The 17,656-nt window shown below is 42.7% G+C and overlaps 1 protein-coding gene and 1 long non-coding RNA gene across 2 annotated transcripts in view; one reads left to right on the forward strand and one right to left on the reverse strand.

Annotated features, from left to right (window-relative positions):
• Positions 1 to 4,181, forward strand: part of LOC142956207 (uncharacterized) — a 12,076-nt gene extending 7,895 nt beyond the window's left edge. The window contains exons 6-8 of the long non-coding RNA XR_012956000.1: positions 51 to 134; positions 495 to 718; positions 3,858 to 4,181. This is a non-coding gene — a long non-coding RNA (uncharacterized LOC142956207). The remainder of the gene's footprint in view (positions 1 to 50; positions 135 to 494; positions 719 to 3,857) is intronic.
• emilin2a (elastin microfibril interfacer 2a) overlaps positions 1 to 7,044 on the reverse strand; it is a 15,746-nt gene extending 8,702 nt beyond the window's left edge. Inside the window, 4 exon segments of the mRNA XM_076097650.1 lie at positions 2,054 to 4,009; positions 4,180 to 4,370; positions 6,137 to 6,262; positions 6,824 to 7,044. Of these exon segments, the coding sequence (XP_075953765.1) occupies positions 2,054 to 4,009; positions 4,180 to 4,370; positions 6,137 to 6,262; positions 6,824 to 7,035 (2,485 nt within the window). The 5' untranslated portion in view covers positions 7,036 to 7,044.
• Between the last annotated feature and the right edge of the window lie 10,612 nt (positions 7,045 to 17,656).

A 17,656-nucleotide genomic window follows, 5' to 3' on the forward strand; every position in this document is an offset into this window, starting at 1 on the left:
CATTCAATGTTTTACTTAGCGCCACCCTCGCTTGTCGCTTCTGGTCGCAGAAAAACAAGGTGGCGCAGCCAAAAACCAAGATGGAGACGGACAAAATGCCAGAGGCTTCAAAACCGTAGTCCACAAACCAATGGGTAACGTGATGGTGACTACATATACAGTATACATGTCTATTGTATTTCCCAATTATATGTATGTATTTCTTTAAATATGCTCCCTCATATTGAAAAAAAGCTAGAAACTGATACAGGGATTAGGGATAAACTAATCAAGAGGCCCCGACAATTTGTTACAGTATGCACAGGCCTGTCTGATTTAATGCTGGGCAGAGGTGCAGTGTGCTGTTACGTCTACAGTAATGAAATCATACATCGCAGTTTGGAAATAACTGCCCAAATTTGGCAAAGAGTGAAATATGGAATAGCAAATGCCTTCATTCTCTCCGTCTCTCTACTCCACAACCACTAATCCAGCCGCCCTCCTTTTCTCCTCAGGTCCCTATCATACCATTGTTTCGGATGGTTTGAGAGAGGGAGGCACCGGTGATGGGGCCCTAGCCATGACATCACAGCTAAGGGTAGTCGAAGCATCTGGTCCTGGGTGTGGAGCCCTGCTTCTCCCCTCTCCATCAAGACTGGCTCCAGCAGTGAGTCAGGGCCCTTAATGAGGACCAGACTCCACACATCAGGCTGAGGTCACCCTACGGGAATCTCTGGAGGTTGGTATGTGTAAGGGAAAAAGAGAGGGAGGGAGGTGTATTGCGTATATGTGTGCGTGTGTTTAATTGTGTACTGAGAGACCGGGAATTGAGATTGAGGTCTGCAGTTCTGTGGTATGAGTAACAACAACAAAAAAGCAATGTCACGGTGCAAGAAAAAAGACCTCACAGCTCAATGTGGATGCACCAGTCTGCTCGGGTGTTCTGACATTTACACGAGGGAGCAATGAGGCACAAAACAGTGCGAGTAAATTATCAGAGTAGTTAGGAGGGGCTGACCTCTTGTCATCTAAAATATGTAATTCCTTATATAAAAATTTGGGAATTCTTAGGAAAACATGGATCTAAGTCGCAGGAAGTTTCCATCGTGGGCCTCTGCCTGTTGGTGCTGGGACATATTGAATGACATATTCAAGGCGAGCACGGGAGGCCCAGTGAACCCGTGTCCTCCCTCTCCGGGAAATACCCTGCGGCCATTCATGGGATCTGATCCTTCCCACCAAGCCTCCATATAAGCCAAGCAAGCAGAATGCATTATATGGAGGATTATCTTCAGGAAAAGTTTGTGTTTACACAGATGTTAATCACACTTGATAAAATCATATGGCGGAAATTAGAGAGGAAGCTACAAAGGAGTGTGTATTTAGTAATTTAAGTGCCTGCCTGCGCTAATGGGAGAATCCATAGACTTTTGAGTGGTGAAACTGTGCCATAATCTACATCTAATACTGTCATATAGTATACTGAAATGTAATAGGTTAAAGTAACAATTGTGCTTATTTGCTTTCTTGCTGAGAGTTGGATGAAATTCAATATGAAGCTACGGACAGAACCAAGCTAGTTTAGCTTATTATAAATACTGGAATTAGGGGGAAAGAGCTAGCCTGCCTTTCTACAAAATTAATTGTATAATGTCGAGCACACAACACGTTTTGAAGCCTCAAGACAACAACAAAGCAAATGAGTTTATCTGCCAAAATGTTGAACTTTTCCTTTAAATTCACTAATGAAGTGAAGCCTGCAACATGGTTCAGGTAGTCAGTCTCATTTTACACTCTCATGATATACTCTTCTTATTGCAACATACATGCAGTGGACTCTTTTTCATTGTGGTGTATTTAAGCGGTACTTAACCTGCTGTCCCTTTCTGCCACATTACCGCTGCTGCAGTTCATAAGCCTCGACCTCCACCTGTAGGCTCTGAGTCTACATTCCCCTTGGTTGGTAGATATTTCCTCCACCCCCCCTAAATATGACCTCACAATACCAAATGATCATTTCCTTCTACAAACATTACCACAGACAGCCAATGATGTCATCAAACCACAAACTCACCTGGCTCTTTGGCGGCGACGTCTTTCAAGACATGTTTGGCCATCGCAGACAGCTGCGCCTGGAACCTCTGCAGGGAATTCTGCAGCGCGATGATGTCCGCGCCATGGTTTCCACAGGTGACGTTCATCCTGTACACATAGTCCCGCAGACCAACAACATGTCTCTCCAGTCCATCTTTCAGCTCTTTGATGTTGGCAGAAACCCCATCTAACCTTCCACACACCTTTTCAAGTCTGGACACGCGTCCATCCACAGCAGAAATGCCCTGCGTGTTCTGTTTACATTGACTCAGTTCAGATGACACCTGCCTGCTGAGCGCATTGAACCTGGTTTTCAGCTCTTCCACATGTCGTCTGGTGTCCTCTGCCTGGCTACTGGGTGCTGCGATCACTGATGCCCAGTTGTCCCGTGCTGGACTCCCAAAGCCACTCTGCTCTGCATGGCAGCATGTCGAGTTTATTTTGTGCATATCCTGGTTGTATTTGCTTAAGGAGTCACTTAGCCCGGTAACAGCTCCAGCCAGACCGAGCACATTATCTTGGAGATTAATCAATCTCTTCTGGAAGTCGTCCATCGTCTTCGCACGTCTCTCATTTGCGACTGACTGCCGTCCAACCAGATCTTCCAGTTGCCTGAGCTTGTCCGCGTTGGCATTGACATCTGTGTTGAGAATGTCCAATTCATTCCTGTACCGACTCAGGTCCGTCAAAATGTTTTCTAGACCTTTAGGTGTGGGCGAGGAACTCACTGCACCTACACTAATTCCTGAGCCTGAACATCCTGCAGAGCACAACTCTCCAACAGCATTGACCTTATCATCCAAACCTTTGAGGAGGAACTTATTGTTGTTGACTTCTGTCTGGATGCCATCCATGGAGTCACTAAACATCCCAGGGTAGGAGCTGTTGCTCATTTCCACCAGCATGTTTGTAAACTGGTCCTCCATGCTGTCCAAACGCTCCTCCAGAAGCCGCCGGAGTCCTGCCACTTCGTCCGAGATCGTTCGGGTCAGCTTCTCTTCGATATAGAAGCAGTGAGTCTCTGCATTTTGCTCCGTGATGTTAATGCGTGCCTCCAGCTCTTCAATCATCAGGCCGAAATCATTGTCTTCTCGAGGAGCAGACAGGTGCGCCAGCTCGTTGTCAATGCGGACGTTCAGGATGCGATGAGCCTCTGCAATACGGTTAATCTCCCGCCACAGGTCTTTGTGGTCACTATGCTCCTCTTCCACTTTGGATGGATCAGTCTGCCTTTGAGTTCGTATAGGTCCATCTGCTGCTGCCATGTCCAGACGTAGTGCCCGGATCTCCTTTCTCAGATCAGCCTCCTTGGTATCGACCAGCTTGGTCAAGCTGACCAAACCTTGATCACGGTTGTCTTCACAGGTCTTGATCTTGTCGTTGCATGAGCTTTGCAGCTTGGCCATCTGTTCCTCCACGTTATGGTCATGCTCCTTCTTCAGCTTCTCAAATTTTCCATCAACATAGGTCTGTATGACATCAAACTCCGCTATAGCTGGAGTCTGAGATTGAGAGGCATCCATCAGGACGCGGATCTGCCCCTCATGACTTGTCATGGTTCCTCTTAGGTCCTCCAAAGCTTCATCCTTGCTTTTCAGTTCATTGTTGATATCATTCAACCGGGTCACTATTTTTTCTATAGCCTCTCCAGCAATCCCACCTCTGGTAGCCTGATGACCATCCAGCACTGCCGGGGTCTCCTCTGCGCCCGCAGCCGTAGCACTGTCTGGTGGACGCATGTTGTTGAGAAGTGTCACCAGTATCTTCTTTGTGTCTTCCTGCAGATCTGTGCGGAGGTTGGCAGTTAACCCGGTCAAAGCAGACTGGAGATCCAGGACTGTCTGAGACAGGCGCTGAACTTCACCCTCGAGAAGACGCACCTTATCTGTCCCAACATGCCTCCCCTCATGGTGCCCTGTCTCTCTCCGCTCTGGCCCTATGATCAGAAAATAAGTTATGCGATTATTATTGTTTACATTCTCTCCTCCTTTAAGCGAAAGACACTAAGGTAGCTTAAATTAGTTGTTGAGTGGTACTTAGTTACATTTGGAAATACATAGATATTTTGCAGAAATTTAAAAAACTCTCAAATAAAATGTCTCTTACTCTGTGTGTGTCTGTATGCATATCCAGGATTTGGTGGAAGGTAAGGCTGTGTTCCCTGAACAGTTTGTCGGTCTGGGGGTAGTTTTAAATCTTTACAGTCCAGACCGTGGTAACCAGGACAGCATCTCCACTCCAACTCTGTGACCGTCTTGAAGGCAATCTTGTATGTAGGTCGAAAGCGATTTTGGTATCTGTAAAACAGGGCAGAGTAACCAATTTTTCAAAAGCTCAAACAAACATGAATATAAACTTGGGAACACTGAGCTTCATTTCCAAGATCAAATCCAGACCATTTATGGGATGTTATTCTACATCTAATCTGCCATTCCAAAAAAGAAGAAACTGTTCCAATAATGTGTATTTTTATTGGGATCTGTTGACTCCTGCAATCACCAAAACATCTGCCTTTGGGAACACTTTTTGAGCTTCTCTACTTTATCACTTCAACTTTCTAGCCAAGGAAAACAGTTCCCAAAGAAACAATAGATGACACCACTTCCCTGAAGGCAGCGGTCATGTCATGCAGAACATCTGGAAAGTTGATGATTGAAACAATCATCTTTGCACATTTCCTAACTGACACCCTCACTTATGTCACTGTTCTAGCTTGACAAATAGAAGAGAGGAAACTATAATCCTTAACATCAGAGCTGGAGTCAACTATGTGTGCTTAAAGTCCCAATGAAACCGAAAGTGCCTTTAGCATCAGTGAAACGGAATCATTATGTCTTGATATCATTGGTTGGTACTATCTTACGTAAGCCCACCTCGTATATTGTTTTACTGGAAGAAAAGAAAATGATATATTAATATGACAATACAAAGACATTCATGTTTTTTCATCTTTTTGCATATATTGTTAAATAAGTGCACAATACGACCCCGGATGTGATCTAAAAGGGTAAAAAGGGGATTTTTCCTTTAATTTCATCTCATCCGCACATGAGATAAAGCCAATACATTATGTGATCACTTAGAAATGGAAAAATCCAGAGGTGTCTCCTCTCACTGCCAGGTCTTCTTGCTTCAAGCAGAAACTTGGAAGTGTGTTCCCGTGACGTAAGAATGATTTGTTTCCAGGGATCTTTTCCATCACACACTGGCTGTTGTGGCTGTTTGGATCACAAAGCTCAACAACAGATAACATGTGTTGTTTCACAACTAAAAATGATTTACAAAGCTAAATATATTAAATTGCAACACATGTTCCAGTAAAGAATCAATAACACTCCAAGAAACCACATCCTTTGAACATCATGAATATGCTGCTTTTTTTTTTTACATGTTAAAAGGAAAGTTCACCCCAAAAATCAATAGCAGGCCTACATATTTTTCCTCTTACCTGTAGGGACTTTTATCAATCTAGATTGTTTTGGTGTGAGTTGCATAGTTTGGGAGCTATCAGCTATAGAGAGATCTCTGCCTTTTCTCCAATATAATGGAACTACACTCCGCTCTGCTTGTGTTGCTCAAAGCGCCAAAAAATACATTTGAAACGATCAACAGCAATGACTCTTTCCAGAGATCATGACCCTGTTACTCAAGATAATCCACAGACCTTGTTGTGAGCTGTTTCATGTAGAGAACTATGTTTGAAAGAAAATAGAAGTGCAGGAGTGTTCAACAGTGGAGCGTGTCCACAGGTGATCACTGTTAACACTAGCCTGTAACTTGGAAGGCTATTTCAGGTAACATGTGTATTGCTATAGAGAGAGTTCTAGTCCTCATTAGCTTTACGCTCCATTTCCTGTTTAAGCCTTTGCCTTTTCAGTGGGCTTTTTAACTTGCTAAAAAAAAAAACGCTGTGCTTATGGTTCTGCCAACAGCGTTTCTTCTCGCCACTGTGAATATTTCTGTTTCTGTCTCTCAGAGAAACATTTTGTATCAGAACTCCAGTCCATCTCATACATCTGAACATGCACCCTCGACCCTATGCCCTCGTCCCCCGGATGCTCACGTCACTTGTTGCTGGCAGTCGCGCTGGTAGGCTGGGCAGGGGGCCAGTACGGGCTCCTGGAAGCTCTCCACACTCCCCTGCACGGCGCAGCTCACGTTCCTGCGCACCACATAGGCACACCAGTTCCTGAGAGGAGAGAAGGCAGAAATAAAGAAGATGTATATATACCAAGAACTATCAGAAACATTTTTGGAGAAGTACTCCGTAAATAAAGTGAGTTATTAAGTTTTTAGTGATTTCTAATGCTTTAGCTTACCCTAAACGTTGCGTCTTTTTAGTTTATCTGTATAAGAGTTGCAAATGAACTAATGGTCTATTTTTATTGGGTGAGGGATTGGAGTAGTCCACTGCCATTCCAGCGTTTATCTAAATGTTATCACCTTTTATCAACACTGGCAAACTCCAGCCAAATTTAGCCGCGGGCTGATAAAAGCACAGTGGATGTTAACAGCCTACAGATGACCATAAGAGGCTAAATCTTCACCGGTCTGAGGTCATTCTGATTAATGAGAAGTTTCGGACTTCATCGCGTTTTTTTTTTTGGCAACTGCGCAACAAAAGGCACGCAGCTTTAACCTTCGGTAAAAGTGGGATTAAAGAAACGCCCGTGCTGAATTTGTTGTGACTTTCTCAAAAGCAGAAACGTTTCAATGGTTGGCCACATGAGTATAAAGACCCGTAACGTACCTGTTTCGGTGTCTCTGTACCACTCCAGTGTATGCAGACCCTTGGAACAAGTCATAAGAGGAGGGAGACCCGTAAGTGAACTGAAAGTTCAAAAACAGTGTGAAAACTGTCCACCGCCAGTCCATCTCTCCGCTCCTGCAATTCATACTAAACAAACGCCTTAAAATAAATACTCCTAACACAGAAAAAAGAGGCTACTCTGCTATTATCATGCGCGACGTTCCCAAAAAAACACAGTCACATTGCCCCAGTGACTGATGAAACTCCAAGTTTGGGGAAGTCCACATTCACTTCAACTCCCTTGGAATGACGTTTGGGGCCAACACCCTCCTCCCAAAAATTCACGAGGAGGAAAAACTCCCCACCGAAAAACTCCCCCCCCCCCCCCCCCCCCCCCCGAACTTAAAAGAAAAAAAAGTTTTAGCTTTTCTTTGTGGCGATGTTTTCCTTTAATTAAGTTATGCTTTTAAGTCAGTAATTAATGTAGGAGAGGATGTTGCCATCGATTTGGGAATTGATTAGTTGTTTATCTGCCAACAGCCAGTAATTCACACCTCACTGATGAACATGACAGGATAATGTCTTTTGAATGCAGCCTCCTGAGTTGAAAGGTGTTGATAATATTCATGGCCAGTGATAACAGTAGTCATTTGCATTCTGCTCTGTTGCTGAATGGGGGTGGGGGGGGGGGGGTATATATGTTCTTTCCTGCACTGAGCAATCTTTTTTTTTTTCCAGAGCCAAACTGAGTAATTTGGTGAGCAACATCTTACTGTGGAGGGAGACAGAAAGTAACACATTAGTTACACAAGAGCTACAATTCACAGCACTCCAGGCAGGAATTCATTGTCTGTGCTTTAGAGCTTGTGTGACAGTGTGAGAAAGAGGAGAGTTTCCAAGCACACAGTGCTGCTGTGGAAATGATTTCTGGTGAGCCTGACGCCATTTCCCTCCAGTTCCCCTGTCGTGGGCCACATCGGATGACTCTCCCCCGATCAGATAGATTCTGTCATTTAACGTAAAGAGACTTAGACAAAGGGCGGGGGGAGAAGTCAAGATGGGGTGATAATGAATCAGAGGAATGCTGTAAAGCATTATGGGAGCATGATGTGTAAACACACATGTGGACCCTCCTCCAAACGAACCACCATTTCACCATTCAACAAGCTCTGTTCTTATCTGGTGTCAGACCAGAGATAACCCTTCCCAAAATAAGCCTGCACTGTTTCATCAGGCAGTGTGCACTGAGGGCCGGCCAATTGAGAGATGCTGGAATATGCTGGTTATTGAAGTGAATGATGTCTACTGGGATTTGAATTTCAAGTGTTTTATCAACATGAGCATCAGATAAACTTGACACTTCATTATAACAACCCATACCTCCCACACACAGGATCCTTTCAAGGAGATTAGTGACAATTTCATTGATTTCCTCTCACTTTGTTATATTTACACATAATTCTCATATTATACATTCTGCAAACCTAGACGTCTGCAGGCTATGCATAGATAGAATTGGTTGTTTAATGGGGTTCTCGGGAGCCAGATCTGTGGACTGTATATGTCTGTTTGTTTAGTCACCAGAAGAGGGCAGCACAGCAGCAGTAAAGAAAGTAAAAAAAAAACTGTCTCTGGTAGTCATGGCAATTCCTTTCCAAAATTGTTGGAGTGAGAAAAGGACATTTCATTACTGAGGCAGTATGAGCGCCCGCAATTCTCCAGCTCCATCACCTTGCCATGTTCTGCTCATGTCAATTATCTGTTATGCACTCTGAATTCATCCTCCCTTATCATAAGTACAGTACATTATATTGGAATCATGTTATCTCTCAGGCTAAATCCTCATCAACCAAATTCTATTTCTGCCTTTGGTTATTTGTCAATGGTACCTTTACAATTAATATTTAGAGATTATTGTCACCAGTGTGGAGAATCACAAGCAAAGCCACGCAATCTGTTTTCAGGGCTCTGACTGCAGCTGGATTAAAGCCCCTCGCTCTTCACTTACGCTGTACTTATTTTCCATGAGGACATGAAGCCTATGGGTCCTGCTCAATTTAAAAATAGACATTATCTCTATATATGCCCTGATATCCATGCAGAACGGGGAGTAAGATGAGTCATGACTGAAGGAAGATACCCAGCCTTCAGTTTAACAAAAAAAAACCCTTTGATTTCTGCCATAAATCCAGGGGACTTTTCCTCATTTCACCTCTCTGGGATCGATTTCTTTTTTTTTTCTTGAATTTGCAGAAGTTGGAGGACTGACTGAAATTGGAATAGCCTGCACTGAACCAGGGTGGGTCCTTTGCAGCACACAATGCATTTGTCATTGAGACATGAACTTTCCAAGGCCACCCCTCACCAAGACAGCTTTTGAATCCAACGTGCTCCCACTGAAGCACTGACGCTGATCTTTTTGTCAATTTATAATAAATGTGCAGGTTCACCTTGGGGTGGGGTGGGGGGGATTCAAGGCTGCTTCTGAGGCACCACAAAGGAGGGCTTTCTTTGAAAGGACCAGTTTTGTGCTGTGTTGTAAGCCACATATGTCTGGGTACACACTGCTTTATATCATGTGGATCAAACTAAATTCAGCCTGTTCATGTGGGTGCAGTGTGGATTTTGTGGGCATTGTGGCTTCCTCACAGTAAACATGCTCTTGTAAAATAAATACTGGCTTTTTGACAGCGCTGCACTTAGACTCAGTGGGGGAACCAAGGCATGCACACACTGCCCACACAGGTAGATTTCAAAGTGTGGTCAAGGTGCTGCCTAAGGCTTCTGCGGTGAGATTGTGACTTCAGTTTCACAGACTGAAAGAGAGAGTGTGAGACGTGGTGTTTTGATCACATATTCTACTTTATTCAGTCATTGCAAGATGTTGAGCAGAATGAATTTCAAAATCTGAGGCCCTGGGGCCTAAATTATAGTCTTCAAATCTAGGATCCCTGTCTATCATTCCTGGTGAGAAGATTGTGGATTGTTTGTCCCTTTGAGATACTATACTATACTATACTATACTATACTTTACTATAGTATAGGAATACACGCATACTCATGGCATTTCATAGCACGGTGAAGCAGCTAAAGACTCCTTAGTCTCAATTTCATGCTGTTACACCCACTCTGAGGCTTCTTGAATATGTGTTAGGCGTAAGAGAAGCAGAAATGATGATACCTCAGAGAATAGACCCCACCAGATTGTCTTCCACCATTATTTCAGATTTATCTCTCTTGTCTCCCCGTTTCTCCTCTCCCTTCTCATTTATTTCGCTTTCCACAGAAAAAGAAGTCTTGACAGAGACTGACTTGTATCGCTGTCGCTTTGTAATACTCGACTGATCGAAAATAGCTCCCTAATTAGTCGACCTTTCCATTTTGGGTGACAATTGCTTCGTGGGATTTATCTTGTTTCGGTAATTAATTGGCATAACACTCTGAATGGCCTCCTCTGGATCAGATTGCAGTCTGAATTGATCTTGTTTTGCTGAGTAAAAAAAGAGCACAACGGGAATTCTTCACTACACTGTCGTGATCAGAACATAAGATTAAGAGAATTCAAAGACATGTCGTGGTCAGAGACGGACGGGGAGACAGACTCGGAGACAAAGGGAGAGATATTTGCTGTAGTTGTGGATGTACACAAATAACGCACCCACCCACCCACTCAAAAGTCCCCCCCTGAGTCTCTCACATGCACAAACACATGGGCCTGTGCGTGCAGACACACACAGCAGATTGAGAAAGCTGATTTATTGGTTGTAAAATGTTAATATAGCTATAAGCCCGACTCATGAATTGTTAATTAAGGCCGCGACAGACTCGTCACCTAAAGTGTTAATGAGGTGAGATTGTGTCGGGGCTGTGAGGTCTCGGTGAAATACTGAGCAAATACAACGAATGAGCTGCATCCACAAGACACAAGACCCCCCCTCGTGTCCATTGGGCCATGGAGTAATTAAATTAATGTATGGCGGTGTATGAATTAACCATTCTGATAGTGAAATTGAGTGATGAATATCATCCATTTTTACCCTCAGCCAGTCGATGTCTTTACCGCCTTGTTCAAACTTGTGGAAAAAAGAACTCTTATCTTGAAATTGAAGACAAACTATAACCCTTTATGATAATAGAGCATGATATTTATTCTTGAATAGTTCTTAATCAGTGAGAGAGGAGTATTAGAGACCTGTGGCTACTGGCAGGAGGGGTTTCCTGTGGCGTTCAGTGGTGCACCTTGGTGGGTGAGTAGTATTGTTGGTCATGCACTGCAGCTTGAACACCAAACAATGAGGTTCCATCGCCACTTTGATGATAATGGGACTTTTATTTTAGCAACTTTAATGAGAACAAAAAACAACTTTCCACAGCGGAAAAACCTCAGTAGCACGATGGTTTCCATGTAGGTGTGCGTGAGCCAGTTCATTAATTAGATAAATACACCTATGTTTGAAAAGTCCAAGTGCCTGCTGAGAGAGAAGTCTATTAACTGATAATAATTAATGTTGTGGCTGGACAAGTTGGAGCTCATTTGAACTATACTTCTTTTCAGGGATAGCTAATGTCATACAGGGGTAACAATTCAATATTTGTGATATATTGCATAACTGCAAGCTGGCGATATAACGGGATTTTTTAAATCTGAAAACTGTCATCGTATAAAGAACACACTGCCATATGCATACAATCTGAGCAAAAAGAAGTTTTCATTTTTATTGCAATCAGAACTATTGGATAGGTATTTGCATTCATCTCAGTCCCTGTATAATCAACTACATGTCACTACTTTTTGTGCAATCTGAGCCAAGAAACCAGGACTACACTCAATGCTTTAAATGAGATATTCAAATGTATTTATTTATTTAATTCAATGCAGCCAGCGCATTCATTTCAAACAGTCAAACAGACAGTTTAACCACAACCATTTAGCAGGTGTCCATTATCAGGAATTAATGGACACCCTGCAGCCAATCAGAATGGAGTATTCACCCAGACAATAGCATATTGCCTATTAGTGGAAGATAATCATTGACATAATAACAACATCACTTTAATGTTGCAGCTGGTGGGGTTTATTTTAATTACTTTATATACTACATCGTAGATTGTGAATCAATTAAGTATTATATTAACCATTAACACATACTGATACATCATAATCTATTTGTTGATTATATTTAGTATTATTCATCTCATTCCACAATCGTAGCCTGACTTAAGTTATCAAATAAGTGTATTGAAGTTAAAAAAAGTACAATATTTGAGTAGAAGATTAAAGTAACAGAAAATGAAAATAAATAAAAGTACCTCAAATGTGTACAGATCTTGAGTAAGTGTATGCTGCCTAGTTAGTTTCCACCATTGCTTAGAATAACTGACTCTACTTGCCGTAAAGGACCATATATCTATCGCACCCTTTCACAATAAGGCGGGCTATCGAACCTGCAACGCTGCTGCGTAGACCTGCTAAACTGTTTGTGATGCTAACGTTGCTGCAAACCATGTCGCCTCGTGGAGTAATAATCACGAGGAATACTATCAACCCCGGAGTTCTCCATCTCCGCAACGTTAGCGTCGGACTTCTGCGTCCTCGTCCCCAAAGGACCGGGGGATCGTTGCTTCACTTCACGGAGCCAAGGTGATTGTTTGCTGTTGATGCTAACACGTGTGCTGTGAGCGATGTCTCGGCTGTCAACAGCTGAGAGCTCGTTGTTTATGTGTTGGTGTTTGCTAGTTTCTGTTGTGCCACGCTATGGTAGCTATCTGCAGCATTGGTATTAGCTAAGTGTGAATCTCTGCTTTGGACTATCTGATCAATGTTGTTACAGTATTTTTACTGTTGTACTATAAATGCTCATTTAAATTTTTTTTGTGTAGTTCATTTAAATCCACCTGTCGCAGCTGTTTCTTGGGTCCTTTTCTTTCCTTTTAAAAGCTAATTTGAGAGTCTTTTGTAACTACATTACAATCACATTGTCTTCACTTCTAAATCAGCTTCAGCAATATTTCCCCTCAAAGCAGTGGGACTATGTGACTTCTTGCTGCTTCGTATCACAATAAAATCTGACCTGCTGAGCTCACTCAGTGGCAGCATTGGGCTTTTATTGTGTACTGATGGGTGATTGTGTGAGTGAATGATTTGCGGCATAGCCCACGTGTCCTTGGCTGCTTATATCGGGTGGATAGCTGTGTCTGGACGGATCCAACTCACTTGACTCGATAGTATTTATTTAACAGCGGATAATAGCTCTTTCAATAAACGGTCATTCGTGAAGTATTTTTGTAGGCCAACGCTGGAAGTTAGCTTCAAGCGAGTTCCCGCGACAAAAAGACAATGGGATTTATTTTCCATTGTTGCAGAAATGAAGCTCTGTGACGAACACAAGTTTATGATACTTACACGTTTGACCATTGTATAGTCTGTAAACAAACTATAGAATGGTCACATGATGGCACATAATGAGGCTGTGGAGGCGAAACCTAAATGCTTTGAAATTCAAGAGAGGGGCATTTACTGACTTATTTTACATTAGAGAACTAAACTTTAAAATCTCTTAAGCTTGTGTTAACCGTTGACCTTATTTCAGGCATTTGACCAAAAAACCCATTGACTTTGAGACGAGGGGACCGAAAATGCAAAAAAAGCGAACTCATTTCCAGGTTAAAGGACTCATTCCTCCAGCGCTCTACAACCTTTTGCCTACAAAATTAGCGCCTATGTGCAAGTTTTTAAAACATGGAAAAACCTTCTAAAAGTAGGCGATGGACTCTTTTCCCATTGCCAGTAGACGAGTATGCCTCTTTGTTAAGTAACACATGTGCTGGAAGACGGGGTTAGTTAACAGTGAAAATGTTACGGTTGTTATTTATTCAGTGTCTCTTTCAAACTCTCAAACCAGAGTTGGTGATTGTTGTAACAGTGGGAAGACTAACAAAGATGGTTTTGATGAGTTTTAATTTGTGTTTTAAAACGGTCGACCAGCGAGGTCACATTAATATTTCTGTCAATGCAGTCTTGCAGCTTTGAGGAGCACAAGTAACGGTTGTTTCTTTTTACACCAAACTCCGCAAATGATGGGTTTATTACGAGAAAACCGTGTTTAAGAAGTGGACGTGGTCACCGTTTTAAAGCCTTGCCAAAGTTTGGCAGTTTCGGCCATCTTCATCTTAGTTGTTTGGCTGTTGCCATCTTTTTTTTTTTTTTTGAAAGTTCTTTCTCACATGAACTCGGATTTTTCTGATTTATTCAACATCTCAGGTCATTTCAATCAAAGACGCACTTCGTGAGCCAACCTCAACTTTTCGCGTGTCATCCTTTTTTATATGTTCTTCTTTTATTCCATTTAAAAATTCCATTTATCTTTCTATTCACTCCGTTGTCAAGCAGTCGCATGCCTCCGTACTCACATAATTTAGTCAAGGACTACTCTGAATCAGATGTAAGTGATGAAACCCTCTTTCAGACTTTGTCCTTTTGTTGCACGGAGTAAACACTTCTCCGTCTGTGCTTCCTTTGTTCCGAAAAGTGTGAAGAAAGAAGTAACCCTGAGCTTTGACTTGAATGCCTCACCGTTTGTTGGAAAAGGATACAGGTTTCCAAAAAATCTGACGCACTTTCTTAAGTTTAGTGCGTGCGTTGCTGTTAAGTGATGAAGCTAAATAATTCTGAGTGACATCCGAAGAGTATTTATCGACATCTTTATGCTGCAGTATGACTCAAGAGTGGTTCTTTCTTTTTTGTGTCGAGTGTATGACGGGTGAGGCCAGGGGTCATGTCAGCATGATGTCAGAAGGGACCTGTGACTCGATGAGTTCAATCACCACTCCCTTTTTACTGTACATAGTCCCTCAGTGTCCCTCCTCTTCCTCCCACATGCAGCACACCCCCGTTGTTTGCAGTGTTTCACTCTGAGCCAAAGCGCGCAGCAGGGATTCACACAAAAGTAGTCATCTCTTTAAAAAAAGAAAAGAAACTATGAGTTCTCTGTTCTTCGGCAAGACACAGAGTGAAGAGAAGAAGGGGGGGTGCAGATCACCAATGGTCTCTGATCCATATTGGTGTGAATGTAATTGATTTCCTGCTGTGAGGAATCTGTCTCTCAGAATCACAGAACAAACGCTGACTGAATAGTTGAAAGGGCAGAGAAACTCTGGGCTTTATCTCACAGCTCTGTCTATATATCTGTTTTATCCCCGTCGCATGCACAGGCACAGTATAGCAGCACACATGGCCGTCTTATGCCCATCATGGCTTCATTACAGCGGTCTCTTTGGAGAAACTTTTGTGTAAATAATTCATGTTTACAGGGACAAGTGACGGCATGGTATTTATGTATTTATAGCCTACTGTGCGCTGGTTAGCAGTAGGAAAACAGGAAGATATATTACTAAATACCGTGTTATAATAAAAATACCAGGAACACTTTTTTAGAAAGTTCAATGATCTTTTGTACGTACACAACTGAATCCCTCTTCACAAGTAGTTTTAGCTTGAGTTTAAAAGGCGCATGGCTCCAATGACTGGTTATTTAGGCCTTTGTGGTCTACTTTTGGACGGACCAATACAGACCTTGTAAAGCTGATCATGGATCTGCAATGATGAGTCAGTATTTGGGGAGTAAAAGTCGGACTGGTGGCTTTTATGTTGGCTACGTTGTTTTGCCTGAATCCATTGGCCCATTAGTCAAAATGAACACAATTATGAGAGTATGACCCAGGTTGGAAAATACTTCCATTTAATGTTAATTGTTAGCGGTGATTTCAGGATACCTCACCTGTTGTTGTTGTTGTTGTTGCGGCTACTGCTACTCCAAAACCGCAGTATCTTTCAGAGTTGTGCCTCAGCCAGGATTGTTGCTGCCAGAAACTCCTCAGAGTTCAGGCGCTGCTGGCCGTAAAGGCTCATCTGTAACACTGGACTGGTGATTAGAGAGAGAGGGAAATCAATAATACATGGTAAGGGACGGCTAATGTACCACAGGGACCGACAGACAGACAGACAGCGACGTCTCCGATACCCGGCCCGCCGGCTCATATCCGCTGGTTTCGACACACTAAGCCAGACGGAGCGAGCGCACGAGGTATGAAAAGCAACAGGGGAAATAAAAGCTGGGGAAGAGAAAGGTTAGACGCATAGAGATTAAAGAGTTTGAAAGCACAGAAAAACAACATGCAGGTACTATGGAAGGAAATAACTTGAGTGAGGATTCAAATTAAAAGTCAGATTTTGATTAATAATTTCCTTTAATCCACATATCATGATCCTTTTGTGATGATGATATGAACATGAACACAAAGGAATCTATTCGATTGACTACTGGGAAGAAACTCAGCACACAAACAAGCTTATTACAGAGCCCTTCATCCTCGCACCAGCATGATGTTTCAAAAATCAATACGGGGCTGTGAAACAGGCCAAAATGAAATAAGTGTGCAAGCTATCCGGGAAATATGACGGGCAGGCAGACAGCAGCATGCCACCAGTCTCTGGGGACGGATGCTCGCCGAGCGATCTCTCATCTAGAGAGATTGGGGTTAATGCCTCCTCTGCATTAGCACACTAGCACCACGTCAGCCAGCGCTGACCTCAGCTACAGAAATACGAGATGACAAACACACACGAGAAGTATGATGGCCTCATTAATCAGTGATTGGAACAACTGCATGCTTCCTCTTTTGAATGCCACCCACCCACGCACACACAGCATGCTCCCTCTCCATTACACAACCCCCACCTCTCCGTCTCATTCCCAAGACCCGCTCATCATTACAAACATGTGTTTACGGATTGAGACGGAAAGATGTTTGTCCGCACGAAAGGGCCCGATGTCCTCCTGACAGCTTCCGTCTGAATAAAACCTTGTTACCGAATTGACTCTCCGCAGGTCGCTCGTTACTGCTCGACTCTCTCTTCGCAGTTCAAACCGCTGCAGCGTTGGAGACCAGGCTTCGTTAGCACCCGGGTAACATCACGGATCGTGACCTCCCGCTCCATCATGACGGAAACACGGCAAAACTGTGATTCATCAAGAAAATATACAAACTTGATGGTTGCCAAAACTGAAAATCTGGTTGCCATTTTGGGTCAACTTATATTTTATGTAGTTATGTAGTTATACATCCGCTTGATAGTGAAAATGTGACAAAAAGAATGATGACCAACAACCCAACAAAAATCTTTGTAGTTTGTTTTATCTTGACAGAATTTGAATCATTAGTGTCATCAGCTAACGTGTCCACCTCAATTCCTGGTATATAAATGTATGTCAAATATATTTGTTTTAGGGTGCACGTTTGTCTGTTTGCCTTCCCTATTTATTATTATATGTTAAAAAGTGGTTGCCACCAATGGCTAAGAATTAGTTAGAGGATACAGACGTTGGTGCTCTTGAGCAGGATGGGAATAGGAAGCTGTGTATGTTGAGGTTATAGCAATGTGTTACCACAGAGGTGAAATCGCTGCAATGTATTGACTCTTAACCTCGACTCGGATGCAGCTGAATGTGAAGCTCAAGAGACACGAGTGGCTGGTTTCCGTGTTCTCGGGTTCATTGAGAAAGAGTCTGTCAAGCTTACAGCGTTTTGTGTTTTTGGTTTGTGTAACCCCGTTCAGAACACTCAATGAACCAAATCTTTACACTTTAGAAATATCCTGGACCTTTGCTTGGTACTGGTACATGTTTTAACCCCTTATCCTTCAGTTTGTAAAAATCCTCCTGCCCCATACTCGAGTGACGAGCGTCACATATACAGTATATTCTGTATTTTCTTGTTCCAGCTGTTTATTAATGGTACTATATATTTACAATATATCAAAGAAATATATACAAA

The sequence above is a fragment of the Anarhichas minor genome, unplaced genomic scaffold (assembly GCF_050575085.1).
Source record: "Anarhichas minor isolate MPS153535 unplaced genomic scaffold, ASM5057508v1 ptg000024l, whole genome shotgun sequence".
In the NCBI taxonomy this organism is placed as follows: Eukaryota; Metazoa; Chordata; class Actinopteri; order Perciformes; family Anarhichadidae; genus Anarhichas; species Anarhichas minor.